A 15,746-nucleotide genomic window follows, 5' to 3' on the forward strand; every position below is an offset into this window, starting at 1 on the left:
TTATTTTCAAGTGTGGCTAGAGAATTTGTTGCAACTTGCCATGCGAATACTCATACCTTAGGGGGAGCAGGGCACCCCCACACTACCTTCCAGACGGCACGAGTGCCATCTGGTGCCCTGCTCGTGGCGCACGTGGTGGTGCTGGTTCGCTCCTCCAGAGCGAGTTTGTAGGCGCTGCGAACAGTGAAGATGTCACGCGCGTCCGGTGCCCATGAAAGGACGTCATCCAGCTGTCGTGGGCTAGCCTTGATCGCCAGAATATGCTGCACATCCGGGGTGGAAAAATGTTGTTGAAGAAGGTCCACCCGTCACCGTCCATGGTTGTCAAGAAGCTCGGCCACCCGTCTAAGCCGGCAGGTCCTTCCAGGTGTGATCGGCCGATAAGATGTAGGCCGTGGGATCAAGGGGTCTCTCCAGATGTGAATCTGCTTGCCATTTCCAACACGCCATATAAGCCTTTTTTTAAGGAGCTCAAGGCCATGTTGGATAGCATGCCACGTCGGTGATGCATTACCTGAAAAAACCATGTCCTCAAGGGAATCGTTAGGGTAATATTTGTGCCTTTAATACCTGAGCACATAATGATTCTAGTTTGATCAATAGGCTCCACGCTTGTCGCGCAAGCAAAGCTTGATTGAACAAGCGAAAATCACGAAAACCAAGGCCGCCCTTTCCTTTTGGCTCGAGTAATTTCTCCCGAGCAAGCCAGTGGGTCTTCCTCTGACCTTGTTTTGATCCCCACCAAAAGTTACACACTAACCTTGTCAAGTCATCACATACCGAATAGGGTAACTTGAACACCCCCATGATGTAGGTGGGAATGGCCTGTAGGACTGATTTTATAAGCGCCTCCTTCCCTGCATGTGAGAGTGTATCACCCCACGCCATGATCCACTTGGTCAGACTTGCCTATAGCATCTGAAACTTCCCCTTGTGCATGCAACCATCAGGGGTTGGTAAGCCTAAATATTTCCCCTCAAAATCATTAGTTTCAACTTGCAGCACCTGTTTAACCACGGGTTGTATCTCTACCGGACAGTTATCTCCAAACTAGATAGAACATTTTTGTTGGTTTATGAGCTGACCAATAGCCTGGGCGTGTTGGGGAACGTAGTAATTACAAAATTTTCCTACGCACACGCAAGATCATGGTGATGCATAGCAACAAGAGGGGAGAGTGTTGTCCACGTACCCTCGTAGACCGAAAGCGGAAGCGTTAGCACAACGCGGTTGATGTAGTCGTACGTCTTCACGATCTGACCGATCCAAGTACCGAATGCACGGCACCTCCGAGTTCAGCACACGTTCAGCTCGATGACGTCCCGCGAACTCCGATCCAGCAGAGCTTCACGGAAGAGTTTCGTCAGCACGACGGCGTGGTGACGGTGATGATGTTGCTACCGACACAGGGCTTCGCCTAAGCACCGCTACGATATGCCCGAGGTGGAATATGGTGGAGGGAGCACCGCACACGGCTGGGAGAGATCAACTGATCAACTTGTGTGTCTAGAGGTGCCCCCCTGCCCCTGTATATAAAGGAGCAAGGGGGAGGCCGGCCGGCCCTCTATGGGCGCGCCGGGAGGAGGAGTCCTCCTCCTAGTAGGAGTAGGACTCCCCTTTCCTACTCCTACTAGGAGGAGGAAAGGAAGGAGGAGAAGGAGAAGGGAGGAGAAGGAGGAAAAGGAGGAAAGGGGGGCCGCCCCCCCCCTAGTCCAATTCAGTTTGGGCTAGGGGGGCCGGCCCCCTAGTCCAATTCAGTTTGGGCTAGGGGGGCCGCGCGCCCTGCCTCCTCTCTTCCACCACTTGGCCCATGAGGCCCATTACTTCTTCCTCGTATTCCCGTAACTCCCCGGTACCCTCGAAAATACCCAAATCACTCGGAACCTTTCCGATGTCCGAATATAGTCGTCCAATATATCGATATTTACATCTCGACCATTTAGAGACTCCTCGTCATGTCCCCGATCTCATCCGGGACTACGAACTACCTTCGGTACATCAAATCACATAAACTCATAATACAATCGTCACCGAAACTTTAAGCGTGCGGACCCTACGGGTTCGAGAACTATGTAGACATGACCGAGACATGTCTCCGGTCAATAACCAATAGCGGAACCTGGATGCTCATATTGGCTCCCACATATTCTACGAAGATCTTTATCAGTCAGACCGCATAACAACATACGTTGTTCCCTTTGTCATCGGTATGTTACTTGCCCGAGATTCGATCGTCAGTATCTCAATACCTAGTTCAATCTCGTTACCGGCAAGTCTCCTTACTCGTTCCGTAATACATCATCCCGCAACTAACTCATTAGTTGCAATGCTTGCAAGGCTTAAGTGATGTGCATTACCGAGAGGGCCCAGAGATACCTCTCCGACAATCGGAGTGACAAATCCTAATCTCGAAATACGCCAACCCAACAGGTATCTTCGAAGACACCTGTAGAGCACCTTTATAATCACCTAGTTATGTTGTGACGTTTGGTAGCACACAAAGTGTTCCTCTGGTAAACGGGAGTTGCATAATCTCATAGTCATAGGAACATGTATAAGTCGTGAAGAAAGCAATAGCAACAAACTAAACGATCAAGTGCTATGCTAACAGAATGGGTCAAGTCAATCACATCATTCTCCTAATGATGTGATCCCGTTAATCAAATGACAACTCATGTCTATGGTTAGGAAACATAATCATCTTTGATCAACGAGCTAGTCAAGTAGAGGCATACTAGTGACACTCTGTTTGTCTATGTATTCACACATGTATTATGTTTCCGGTTAATACAATTCTAGCATGAATAATAAACATTTATCACGATATAAGGAAATAAATAATAACTTTATTATTGCCTCTAGGGCATATTTCCTTCAGGGCGTACCTATGGATGGCATCCTTCACATATGTTGCTTGTGCTTCATTGGCTTTAAAGAACAGGAGGGTGTCATCAGCAAATAACAAATGTGATATGCCCGGTGCTCTGCTGCAAATTTTGACAGGTTGGAAAGCATGTGTATCCACACCCTATTTCAGCAACGCTGATAGTCCGTCAGCTACAAAGAGGAATAAAAAAGGAGACATGGGGTCACCTTACCGAAGACCACGCAACGGTGCAAACGAATCCAAAATGGCTCCATTAAATTTGACTGAATATCTCACAGAGGTAACACGTGACATTATCCACTGTACCCACTGGTGAGAGAAGCCCAACTTGTGCATAACTTGCTCCAAGAACCCCCAATCCACCCTGTCATAAGCTTTCGACAAATCTAATTTGTAAGCACAAAAACTATTCTCCGGGTTTTTCTCGTGCTGAATACAGTGTAAGCACTCGAATGCGAGCAACACATTATATGTGATCAAATGCCCCGGAATAAAGGCACTCTGATAAGGTGAGATGATCTCATCAAGCATAGGTCTCAGTATGTTCACTAAACACTTCGCAACAATTTTGTAAATGACGTTACACAGACTTATGGGTCTGAAATCAGTAAGCCGCATCGGGTTATCAACTTTTGGAATGAGGACAATTACCATTTCATTCACTCCATCAGGCATATGTCCAGTCCTAAAGAACTCTTGTACAGCTTTAACAACTTCTTCTTTCATTACTGCCCAATTTTTCTGGAAGAACCTAACAGACCCATTTGAAACAAACTATCAGATATCTCTTTTTCAGTAAAGTCGGCACACAATCGTGCGTTCATTTCTGAGGTGACCTTCTCCTCAAACAGCTCAAGCAAAGGTTGTTGAATAAGTGTGTCATCACGTGTAAATAATTTTTTGAAATAGGAAGTCACCATACCTCCCATGACTACATGATCACCATGGCTGCAACCTGCGTCATCAACCAACCTTTTTACTCTATTCTTGCGTGCACGCCAAACCGCGCGACGCTGAAAAAATAGTGTGTTTCTATCACCCTCTCGCGGAGCCAATCAATCCTGCTTCTTTGCATCCACAACATTTCCTCGCGATATAGCAATTCCTCCATATGGTCAGATACCTTGCGAATTTCATTACGGTCTGCATTCATGTGCATCAGTTCTTCCAACCGGCACCTAGAACGCTCCAGCTGACGTGTGATGTTGCCAAAGGTCTTTTTGCTCCATGCATGCAGATCACTCATCAGCTTTGCTAGTCCTGCATGCACGTCCCCAAGGCTAAACTTGCGTCCAGCTTGTGCCCAGGCTGCCGCAACTCTCTCTGGTAGGCTTGCGTCCCTTTCCCAGAACGTCTCATATAGCCTAACACCTCGCCGGACATTTTAATTTTCTTCTTGTATACATTCCAAAACAATAGGTGAATGGTCAGAACATGGCGATACCTTGTGTACCACCCGTGCTTTCGAGAAAATGTCACGCCATGTATTGTCCGCCACCGCTCTATCAAGCCTCACTCTGACATTCTTCATTCCTTTCTTCTTGTTGTCATAAGTAAATAGTAAGCCGGAAAAGCCTAGATCAACAAGCCCACATACCTCCAAGGTGTCACGAAAAGCAATCATCTGGCTGTCACTACGGGCGGAGACCGAAAAGTGCTCAAATGACCACATCGCTTCATTAAAATCTCCATTAACACACCACGGAAGGTTCGAGGTTCGTTTTATATCAGTCAAATGTGTCCACATGCGGTGTCTGTTTTCTGTGCGCGGTTCCCCATACACACAAGTGAGACGCCACAGTGGATCCTGCTCAGAGAGTCTCACATACGCATCAATAAATCTTTCATTAGCTGGTTGGACTTCCACATGAACACTATCACACCAAAAGAGGGCAAGCCCTCCTCTCAAACCATCACTGCTAACTCCTGAAAACCCTCTCAAACCTAGTCTACCACGTAAACGCTTAACTTTATCTGAACTCTGCCTAGTTTCACACAAAAAACTATTTTTGCTTGAGTTGCTTTCACCATGCCAACCAAATCATGAACTGTCGGTTTGTTGGCCACCCCCGACAGTTCCAGCTTAAACAATTCATTGCTTCTGACGGGGCACGAATTGTGTCCCCGTTAGGTTACCAGCGGCCCCTGGGCTGGTTGCCTCCATGGTGTTTGTTTCGGTCCCATCCCCCATGTCCACCTCCCGTGCAGTCATCTCCATTGTGTGAAGCTTCAGTTTCTCGGTGTTCCTCTGGGCAGCTGCTCCTCCGACTGAAACTGTCCAACAAAAGAATTAAGTGCAGTAGTGGCATCAACCACCATACTCCCGATTGACTGCTGCTCCCCAACAACTCTATTCCTGATCGGCATGTGCATAGCGACGATGATAACCGGTACCAACAGGATCGCTTCGAGTTCCACAGGTCCCCATCGGCCGGCTTCGAGCGGGCGGCGTCCACAAAGGGAGCCGCTTGATCGCCCCAACCGGCCTCCAAGTTCTCCATAGAAACTCCCAGCGCAATCATAGACATCACAGTTGTACTAATGGCCACCACCCTCGTCATCTGCATAGGTCGGCGTTCTGGCGTTGGAGAGCGACCAGGTGGGTCGCATGGCTTGAGATATGTAGCTGCACGCAGCCCAGGCGTCGTATCAATCACGGACTCCACCTTATGCGCGTTTGCAATCTTTTCCTTGGACTTCTTCCCGATCTGAATTCCTATAAGGTCGCCAAGAGCACACGGCTCAAGCGACAGGCGGGCGGACGGAACCGCGGCAGGGCCGCCAAGAGCACCAGGCTCAAGCGACAGACGGGCAGATGGAACCGCGACAGGGCCGCCAAGAGCACACGGCTCCGGCGACAGACGGGCGGACGGAGCCGCTACAGGGCCACCAAGAGCACACGGCTCCAGCGACAGATGGGCGAACGGAGCCGCTACAGGGCCATAGTACGTCGGGGCGACCCACATGGCAAGTTCGCTGGCGGCCGCGCAGCCAGGGCCAGGCGGCGGCGGCAGGGGCGGCGCCCTAAAGTTCGCCAAACCCTAGCAGCGAATAGCGATCCCGGTGTGTTTGTCTGGGTTTATTAATCTCATCGTTTTTTCAATCAAAATCCAATCATATACTTGACTAACAAAATGTTAACGCATGTTCCAATAAGTTATATTTGAATTTCATTTCTAATGATACCTCCCCTGATAAATCTTTATCTTTATCTTTACTTTTTTAATATTAAAGGACGGATTGTTTCTCTGCTTTTTTGGTTTGCAGCGGATCCACATGTTTTTTTCGTCCGTCGTGTGACTAACGTTTGTCGTTCATCCGAAATCCTCTCGCACGAGTTTGATTTTTCGTCAGGTAAAAAAACTGGTAAAAATTTGCAGCCATGGTGGAGGTCGAACCCGTGACCAGCGAGGTCAACACCAGCGCAGCTAACCAGCCGGGACGACTACCTTCACTGTTGAATTTGCAGCCCTACGTTTAATAAAGAAACAGATGGCACTGACAGAACATAAAAATAGCGGTGCGAGACTGGGATCAAACACATGACCTCCCATGAATTAACCATACATCCCTACCATAGTAATTCTTTGATTTTTTGTCCAAAAACGGCACCTCAGTTTATATAAACTAAAGGTAGCGAAAGATTTGAATTTCGAATGTGATTTTGTTTTTCACAAAAGTAAATACTTTTGGCAAAACAAACATTATAAAATATGTTAACAAAATTTAAAGACTCGAACATTCTTTACAAGCGGCAAATAGGATTTCGGAAAAAATTGCGTTGCGAGGACAAAACCTTGAGACCTCCTCATCAAACATAAAGGTTGGAGTAAATTGGGCTAGCTCGTACTTCTATCTATTACCTCCATCCATCCATCCATCCATCCATCTATTATTATTATTATTATTATTATTATTATTATTATTATTATTATTATTAACTCAGGTACAATGAGTACGTCCGTTATTTTTGGTTATTGAGAAAAATGCTTGATTTAATCTCTCTGGTGCATTGTATGCGAGCCCAATTAGCCAGGGGCGGAGCCAGAAATTTTGGCCATTGGGTTCACTCCATAACTACATTCCGCATAGCTTTATTTTAGTTTACCAAAGTATGTACCAACTCTTAAAAAATTTCCTTATTTTTTGACTTTTCTGAGGCGTCATCGCCTCAGAAATTTAAGCCTTAATGCAACAAGTATCTTACGGAATCAATGAAAGCATTAAGCCGGATTCGATTTTGCTCTTTGTAAGATCAGTTTGTTTATCAAGACAACCTGAATTGACTGAACTTGATTCATCAAAGCATCACATCTGTTTTTTACTATTGCATTATAAAAGCTAATAACATTAGCCTTACCATTATGAGTATATAGTCGGCTTTTCCTGTTCCAACCGTTCCAGTCGTTAATTGCAAATGCGCTAGTCTAGCTTGTCCCTTATTGTAATATTTGAAAATGTAGCAGCATAAACACAATGCCTTATGCACTTTATCACTATACTCAAGCCAAGGACCATATTCATCAACAATCCGGATTAAATCTCTGTTGAGTATCTCCAATTTTCCTCTGTGGGTAATTACAATCAGACGGTTGCCTATAAGGTCCTTCGTTAAATATTTGCGTCTAATCTTATCTTGCTTCTGTGGATTTCTTGTGTACTCTGAAATTTTCTTCCGATCATCCGGATCATAAGGCAACTGGTCTAATTTAATTTTTCATGAATAGTAAGCTTTGGGAGACTAGCTGCAGTGACATTTGATGCACTTTGCCTACGTCTAATCTAGTGACCGAGTTCCCTTCGAAAAATATGGCTCCTTAGACTATATCAATCAAAGTTCATGGAGTATTTTTCTAAAAAAAGACGAGGCAAAACAATAGCTATTGTACTGGGCTATTAGTCTAGATAGAACATATACACGAGAGAGAAGATGGGGCAATTTAATCTAATTACCTCAAGTTTTGGGATTCAATCGTTGCAAAGTCGATCTGCATCCGCCTGCTTGCCACGGGCGTGTGGCGGCGGCCAGAGTGGCCGTGCAACACGCACATGCCAGATGGGAATTGGAGAAACGAACAAAGGAACGACGAAAAAGAAGCACATGATAGATTTTTTTTGGGGGGTGAGCAGACGATAGATGAGGCGTGCCCCATGCGGCTGCATGCATGCTTGCGTGACTCGCGGACTCACAGATTAGGCATGTGAATGATTTGTGGGCTCTTTCCTTTTGGGCCCTTTGTTCCATGTGAGGTGTATTTTGTTTGTTGGAGTCAGCCAAGATATTTTATTGGGTTCACATCAGATAAATATGTACATATACACAAGTACTAGGCAAAATCCATTGGGTTCACTTGAACCCAATAGCTCTACGCTGGCTCCGCCGCTGCAATTAGCCCACGTGGTAGCTAAAATATAATATTTACATGGAAATTGTTTCAATTTAAATTATAATCACTTCTCATTTTTCTACTCTAAATTACATCAATTTATATGTGTTTGCAGGTTGTACGAAAAATCAATAAACCGCTCCAGGGATCAATAGAGGGTGAAGAGTGGTTCCCAATTATCCCTAAAGAAAGGAACACGCCATTGTTTTGTTACAGATGAGCTTGCATGATTTAAGTTTGCACTTCTTAAAAAGAAGAAATTAACTCCTAATACTTTGGATGTTTTGTATGCGGGATCATGAGGGAACATGAGACAGGTGCTATATTATGAGACCGTGGGAGTATGGGAAGGAGGGAGTATAACTTAATATATAATGGCAATTGGACAGGAAACAGTGTCTAACTTGGCCGTGTTGTAGGTTTATCGACTGCGCATTCACAACCTAGATTTAGGGTTAATATATATAATTATAACTTCAAATATAATGGCAAGTGCCCTTAGGGCAATTGAGTATGTCAGTTAAAACCAAAAATGCAAAACGGAGACCAAGCTCCATGGAGGCCTTTATTTGAAAGCTTCAAAATTCAAACTTTTCAGTTTCAAAACATTCTGAAAAATAAATACACATATACCTAGATACATAATGTACATGTGTGCAAATATTTAGGTTTAAATACAATAAAATGTGAGCTACACAAAAAAGACAAATCTAGGGCTTTTTTAGCATATGTACTGTTCATCTTTAAAGTTCATGATTTTGTTTTTTGTGTGCAGCTCGCAATTTAAGGTATTTCATCCTGAATTTTTTCATGCATACACTTTACATCCTTGCATACATGTGTAATTTTTTTTTTTCAGATTTTTTAAAACTAAAATTTATAAATTTTAAAGTTTATAAAATAAAGGGCTCCATGGAGCTCGGTCTCCAAAATGCCCTACTCAGTTAAAACTACTTAATCAATTATACATCAATTCTCTCCCCTGTTGCAATGCATGGGCATATGTGCTAGTATTACTTATTGCTGCGACAGATGTATTTAGAAAGTACTCCCTCCATCCTATAATGTAAGAGGTTGTTCAACACTAGTATAGTGTAAAGAAAGTCTTACATTATGAGACAAAAGGAGTATTATTGTTGATACGTCTAACTTATATTTTAATTATTAAAATCCTAGTCAAACTATGATTACACTACAAGAGGGCTGTAAATCAGGACGGTGGCAGTATGGATTTTGGAAAAGAGAAGGCGAGATTTCTGAAATAAAAAAGAACTGGTAATAACGGAGCTGGATCACTCGCTGACAGGTGGCTCCCAGCGGCCGCACCTTATCCTCCCGGCGTCTTAAACCCCTCGTCGGGACGACCGACCGACCGCCGCGCCGTCCTCCCAAACCCCGCAAAAAAATGGCGACCAGCGCCACCTTCCTCCACCTCCTCGCCCCTCCGGGCCTCCGCCCCAAGCCCATACTCCGGCCCCGCCTCCGCCGCCTCGCCCTGTCCGTCTCCCCCTCGGGCCCCGACGAGATCCCCGCCGACGACCCGCCCGTGCTCCCCTCCATCCTCGTCAAGAACACCGAGCCCGAGGACGTCGCGCGCCGCCGGAGCTGGGTCGAGCACGGGTGGGCGCCCTGGGAGGAGGCGATGAGCCCCGAGGTGGCCTTCGCGCGCCACAGCCTGAACGAGGGCGAGGAGGTGCCGCTCACCTCGCCGGAGTCCGTCGAGGCGTTCCGCATGCTCACCCCGGCCTACCGCGAGAAGGTGGAGTCCGAGCCGGGGTACCTCGAGCGCCTCTTCTCCATGCGCGAGACGCCCGAGCCCCTCGAGACCTCGTGGGCCGGCCGGCTCCCGCTGCGGCTCGTGCCGCCGCGGGACTGGCCGCCGCCCGGCTGGGAGGTGGACCAGGACGAGCTGGCGTTCATAAGGGAGGCTCACAGGGCGGCGTCGGAGCGGGTGGACATGGAGGCCGCCGCCGCCAAGGGGGTGACCAACGTGGAGAAGGTGGAGGACGCGCCGCAGGATCTGGCGCTGGAGCGGTACAAGGTGTTCCTGAAGCAGTACAAGGAGTGGGTGGATACCAACAGGGACAGGCTGGAGGAGGAGTCCTACAAGGTAGTATATCACTATAACTCAATCGATTATCTCTGTCCAGTACTCGCAAATCCGCAATGGCCATGATGATGATTCTACGAGAAAATAGTTCTGTCATTGCAGCAGAGCATTCTGAATTTGTTCTGGTATGATGCAATCGAAGTTGGCTTTTGAAATTACTGGTCTGCTTGTAGCTAAATGATTGTTGTGGACTGCAAATCTGCAACCCACATATGTGAGAGCTTCTCCAGTCACACATTTGTCACGAGATGTGTTGATCATTGCTCCCTATTATGTTATCACCCTTGATAATTTCAGAAGAAGTGCCTTCCTGCGATTAGTTCAAAAAGGACCTGTAGTATTATTTCAGTGGTGATTAATTAGTTCAAGAACACCCTTGTAGAATGATTATAGTGATGCATTGTGATAGTTATTCCATGATATATTTCCTTGTTGAAGTAGACTGTAGAAATGCTCAAACGCAGTAACTTGGTATCATGTCAGTATACACTATTCAGTAGCCTGTTATGTGCCTGTTTAGTTGCACTTTTTTTGCAAATTGTTTAGTTGCACATTGGTTGTGAACAATGTTGTTCTGCAATCCGTGTACACCTTTGTTTCAACTTTCAACTCTTGTGATTGGTGTTGGCTGGCGGTGCCTTGTTATTTATTTTGAGGTGAACTCAAGATATCTGTTTTGCATTTGCTCTGCACTGCAAAGTAAGTGTTAACGTCATACTTTCCCCAGTAACTGAACTTTGGAGCCAGTAGCCTAACTTGTTATTTGTCGGGTTATGGACGTTACTATAGCACTATGATTTCCTATAAGCTATACAGCTAGTAATGATTGTATTTTGCCATTATTACTATCCAGACTAGCGATGGTTGCATTTCACTTAAGAAACACAGCCTTTTAATGATAGCCCTGAACGTTAGTCAACTAGTTTTTACCCCCTCAAATGTTCTGGTTTCTTCATATGCTTGGATTATCACAAATTCACAATGATTTTGAGTCTGGCTTGTCATCTCCTCAAGTGTTTGTAGCCATTCTCATCATTTCAGGACTGAGCAGTAATATTCTACTTGGCTATTTTTGTTATGCAGTTTGATCAGGATTACTACCCTGGTAGACGAAAAAGAGGTAAGGACTACCGAGAAGATATGGTATGTCCATTTGCTCTTGAATTTGCTGCCTAATTTAGTTCTATTTTTCCTGGTCCTGTTAATTGCTGATGTGTTGATTGCTTTTGTGCAGCTGGAACTTCCATTCTTCTACCCTGGACAGGTTCCACTTGAACTTTTGATTGTACCTTCCCTCTTCAGTAACTTGCTGACTGTTACCATTTTAACCTTCGATAAATGGTTCAATCTACCACATGCAGATATGTTACGGTAAAGTGATCTCTATTCACCTCCATCAAGGAGCTTTTGTGGATATTGGTGGCACACATGATGGGTATGTACTCCTCTTAATCTTCTGCACAGTTATGGAGTTACCATGGCTGATTTAAGATCATGCGTTATGATATTTTTAGTGACATTTTGTTGTTGTCTTGCTTTTAAATGTGACCTGTTAGCTACGGTGAATAATACCACATGGAAATATTAAGGGCATCTGCATGTTGGCACGAAACTGCATCACAATATTCTACCAATAGCATTATGTTGAATGATGATCAATGAATGGCACTGTCAGGCCTAACTTTGCCTTCTTAGAATATTCTACTTTTTTTACATAACTTGTCATAGTAAGAAGATATTTAATTTGTGTGGCTGCATCTCTTTATATGTTTAGGTGGGTGCCCATAAAAGGAAACGATTGGTATTGGATCCGCCACCATATCAAACCTGGCATGAATGTCTATGTGGAAATTCTGGTTAGTTAGCCTTGAAGTTCATTTTCCAATTTCTGTTGCTGCTTCTGAAGATATCTAATGGTAAACAATATGTAGTGGAGGAATGCCTGGTTATCCACATTGCATTATGATGGTACATACAGACGCGGAGTATTTGAACCGAGCTCACATGCTCTCCGATGAACAGTAACATCCGAAAAAATAGTTTAAAAAACTGATTTTTTTTTGTGATAAACATTGATGAATGTTTTTACCGCCTGCAATTTTTTTGTGATAAAATGATATTCGTGTGGGTCTGGGCAAAAAAAATCAAAATCGATGATCTGAAAAGACTATTGTTGGAAGCATTTTGGAGCATTGATTTTTTTTGTCCAGACCTCCACGAATGTTATTTCATCACGAAAATTTGCAGGATGTTAAAACTTTCATCAATGTTTATCACCAAACATTTTTACTGTACATCAAAGAGCATGTGAGCTTGGGATCAAAAGAGCACTTTCCTGTACAATTTTGTTACTCCGTCCGATCCATATTACTTGTCACAGCTTTAGTACAACTTTATACTAAAGCTGCGACAAGTAATATGGGTCGGGAGTAGTTTTTTTTATAAGATGTCTTTTGTTTTTTCTTTGCAACCTGGATCCTGGAATTTCAGTAACTTTAGTAGATATGCCTTACTAATGAATTATAACTATCTATTGTTTTGCAGGCCAAACGAGACCCATATCGGTTTCGTTTCCCACTTGAAATGCGCCTTGTCTATCCTAACATTGATCACCTAATGTGAGTGCTGTCACTAACTCACTATCCTTATCCTCGGTCACTCTGACGAGTCCTGATTGTGTGACGGTTTTAATGTCCATTGTGTTATGCATTGCTTCGATTTACCTTCAGTCTCGGTTGACTCAGGGTTGTCTATCTTCTTCCTTGCTGCAGATTTAATAGGTTTGACTTCCCACCAATATTTCACCGAAAGGAGGATACAAACGAAGAGCAGCTGTGGGTACGACTTTTCAATTGATTTAACATTTGCTCTCTTGATTCTGTTTTCTGCTACTTCGTTAAATCTAGTAATTCCCTCAAGAATTTTCACATTATTTTGTTCTTACTTCATCAGTGTTATGTGCTTGTGTGTGCTTCTTACCTTTATATGCACTGACAGCGCGAAGGTGGAAGGCCGCCCATTCCTAGGAAAAAGCCTTCGACAGACATGGAAACAGAACCTTTGGTGTCGGACCACCCCTTTGTTGAAACGGTAGTCACATATCTACCGCTAACATGCTTGTGTCTCTTGCTCCCTCCTAGTGTTCACATTTGGTTCCCATTCGATAGGTTTAACAGGAATGTTTTTTATCTGCTTGCAGCTTTGGGAATGGCATAATGCAGAGCAGATGATTTTAGACCACGAGGATGAAAATCCAGATAAATTCAAGGATGTGACGTACGAGTCAACAGTTGATACATCCTCATTCGACGAAGAAAACAGGATTCAATACACTGAAGGACGTGTCAAAGAAACAGTGCTTAAAAAGAAAGTTGTGGTACGCATTTGTGTGCCATGATTACTTTGATCAGCATTGAGTCTTTATTTCAGAGTACAGTGATCCCTTAATGATACACCCATTGTGGTTCTGAACTTTTTTCTGTTATAGAATGTGAACATCAAAGAACTCGATATGAAGGCTGCTCGTGCTGAGCGTGAGGTACCGTTTGTTCCATCATTAGCTGGATTTTTTGTTTCGCCACTCTGCCACTCCTTTACTGATGCTGAAATTTAACCGACGCAGGAGATTAAAAGGCTCAAAGCGGAAGCACAAGAAAGAGGAGAGGAGTACAAAATCGGAAAGATGCGGCGGAACATAGAAATGGACGAGTACGATCTGCTGCAGTGGCGTCGCTCTTACGAAGAAAGGGAGGCTCTCCTCAGAGACATATGCTGGTAACTGCGACTGAACAACAAGTTTCATCACACCCAACACACGCGCTCTCATTATTAACACCCATGTAAACCGGCAGCCGGAAGGCCCTGGGCCTCCCCATCGAGGAGCCGGGGCGGTACGACGTGGACGAGACGGTGGTGTACGGCAAGGACTACTACGACCCGTCGAAGCCGATGTACCGGTACGACTACTGGGGCGAGCCGCGCAACACGGAGAAGGTGAAGCTGGAGCGGGACGTGGAACGGCACAACCAGCAGATCATCGGGGACGCCAAGAAGTGGTGCGAGACGTCGTACGAGGACTACGTCCGGAAGAAGACGCTGCGGGAGGCTGCGGAGGCCCGGGAGCGGCGGCGGAGGGCGCAGGAGCCGCAGGAGGAGGAGGAGTACGACGATGACATGGACCTCGACTTCGAGAAGATGACCGACCCCCGCGCCCCGCACAACCGGTTCTACATCACGAAATGAAGAGATGGCGTGGCGTGGAGATTTTAGGTGTAGTAGTTGTTCTGTTGTGTGCAAGCAAGAGATGTGAATATTTGGTAGCTTCGTGGCTGTGATAAAGCTGTGACTTGACACTCAATTGTGCGCAATGTTTTCGAGTCGATGAGTCGATGAGTCGATGGGTCGCTCGGGGAGGGCGACTCTAGACTAGTCGTGACTAGTCTAGACTCACGGTCGACAAGTCCGACATGGCGATGAGTCGACATGAGTTAAGCAACAGGCAGTCAGGGGAGGAGCACAAGTGCACAGCAGCAGCAGCAACCAGGGGAGGAGGGGAGGAATCACCACCAACAGCAGTAACTAGGGCCAACTGAGAGATGGGCCACTAGTTATGCACTTTCCTGTGGCCCAAAAGCCCATCTAGTAGCTATATACTCCTCCGTGACCTAATCCACCATCCACACTCCTTCCTCCCTCACCATAGCTGCCACACATGCGCTGCCACTCTCTTGCCACCTGTCCACCACTCCTCCCAGCGACGGATCTCTCAACTCCCCCGCAACAGCTCTCTTGCCACCGCTCCTCCTCCCAGCCCGCTCCTCTTGGCGCTTCAGCTTCAGCAGCAGCAGCAGCAGCGCGGCGGCAAGGGCGCAGCAGCAACAGCGAGGCAGCATCAGCAGCACGGCGGCGGGAGAGTGCTTCAGATCCAGCGCTGCCTCGAGTCGTTCGACCCAAAAACCGCGACTAGTCGTGACTAGTCGAGACTAGTCGCGCGAGTCACTCGACTCATCCCAGGAGTCGATTCGGGAGGCTGAGTCGGCCCTGGAACTGCGACTAGTCGACTAGTCGACGACTAGTCGCGATTAGTCGAGCGACTTGAAATTCATGATTGTGCGTGCCTATGATGTCTTTGTGATCAAATGCAAATGAGAGTTTAGGAAGAGACAGTTCCAGGTCAAAGCAGGCGAACTTGGCCTGGTTTAGAATGTTGTACTAGTATAAGAAATGGTTGGTTGGTTTTGTAGATGTAGAGTACTACTCATGAGCAAAGAGAGAGTGATCCGGTGTTGTCTTTGTTGACCCGGCTGCATTTTGGGCTCCTTTTCTGATCAATCAGACGGGTTAGGTGCGTTTAGCAAATCCG

The 15,746-nt window shown here is 45.7% G+C and overlaps 1 protein-coding gene across 1 annotated transcript; it reads left to right on the plus strand.

Annotated features, from left to right (window-relative positions):
• Positions 1-5,851: 5,851 nt before the first annotated feature.
• Positions 5,852-14,760, plus strand: LOC119272726 (protein PLASTID TRANSCRIPTIONALLY ACTIVE 10-like). Its single transcript, XM_037554141.1, has 14 exons — positions 5,852-5,916; positions 9,050-9,062; positions 9,581-10,384; positions 11,468-11,527; positions 11,619-11,648; positions 11,746-11,819; positions 12,159-12,240; positions 12,929-13,002; positions 13,156-13,222; positions 13,382-13,474; positions 13,584-13,760; positions 13,872-13,922; positions 14,007-14,158; positions 14,236-14,760. Exons 1-14 carry the CDS (start codon positions 5,852-5,854, stop codon positions 14,624-14,626), a joined length of 2,133 nt encoding a protein of 710 aa, XP_037410038.1. The 3' UTR covers positions 14,627-14,760.
• Positions 14,761-15,746: the final 986 nt, after the last annotated feature.

The sequence above is a fragment of the Triticum dicoccoides genome, chromosome 3A (genome assembly GCF_002162155.2).
Source record: "Triticum dicoccoides isolate Atlit2015 ecotype Zavitan chromosome 3A, WEW_v2.0, whole genome shotgun sequence".
NCBI classification, from domain to species: domain Eukaryota; kingdom Viridiplantae; phylum Streptophyta; class Magnoliopsida; order Poales; family Poaceae; genus Triticum; species Triticum dicoccoides.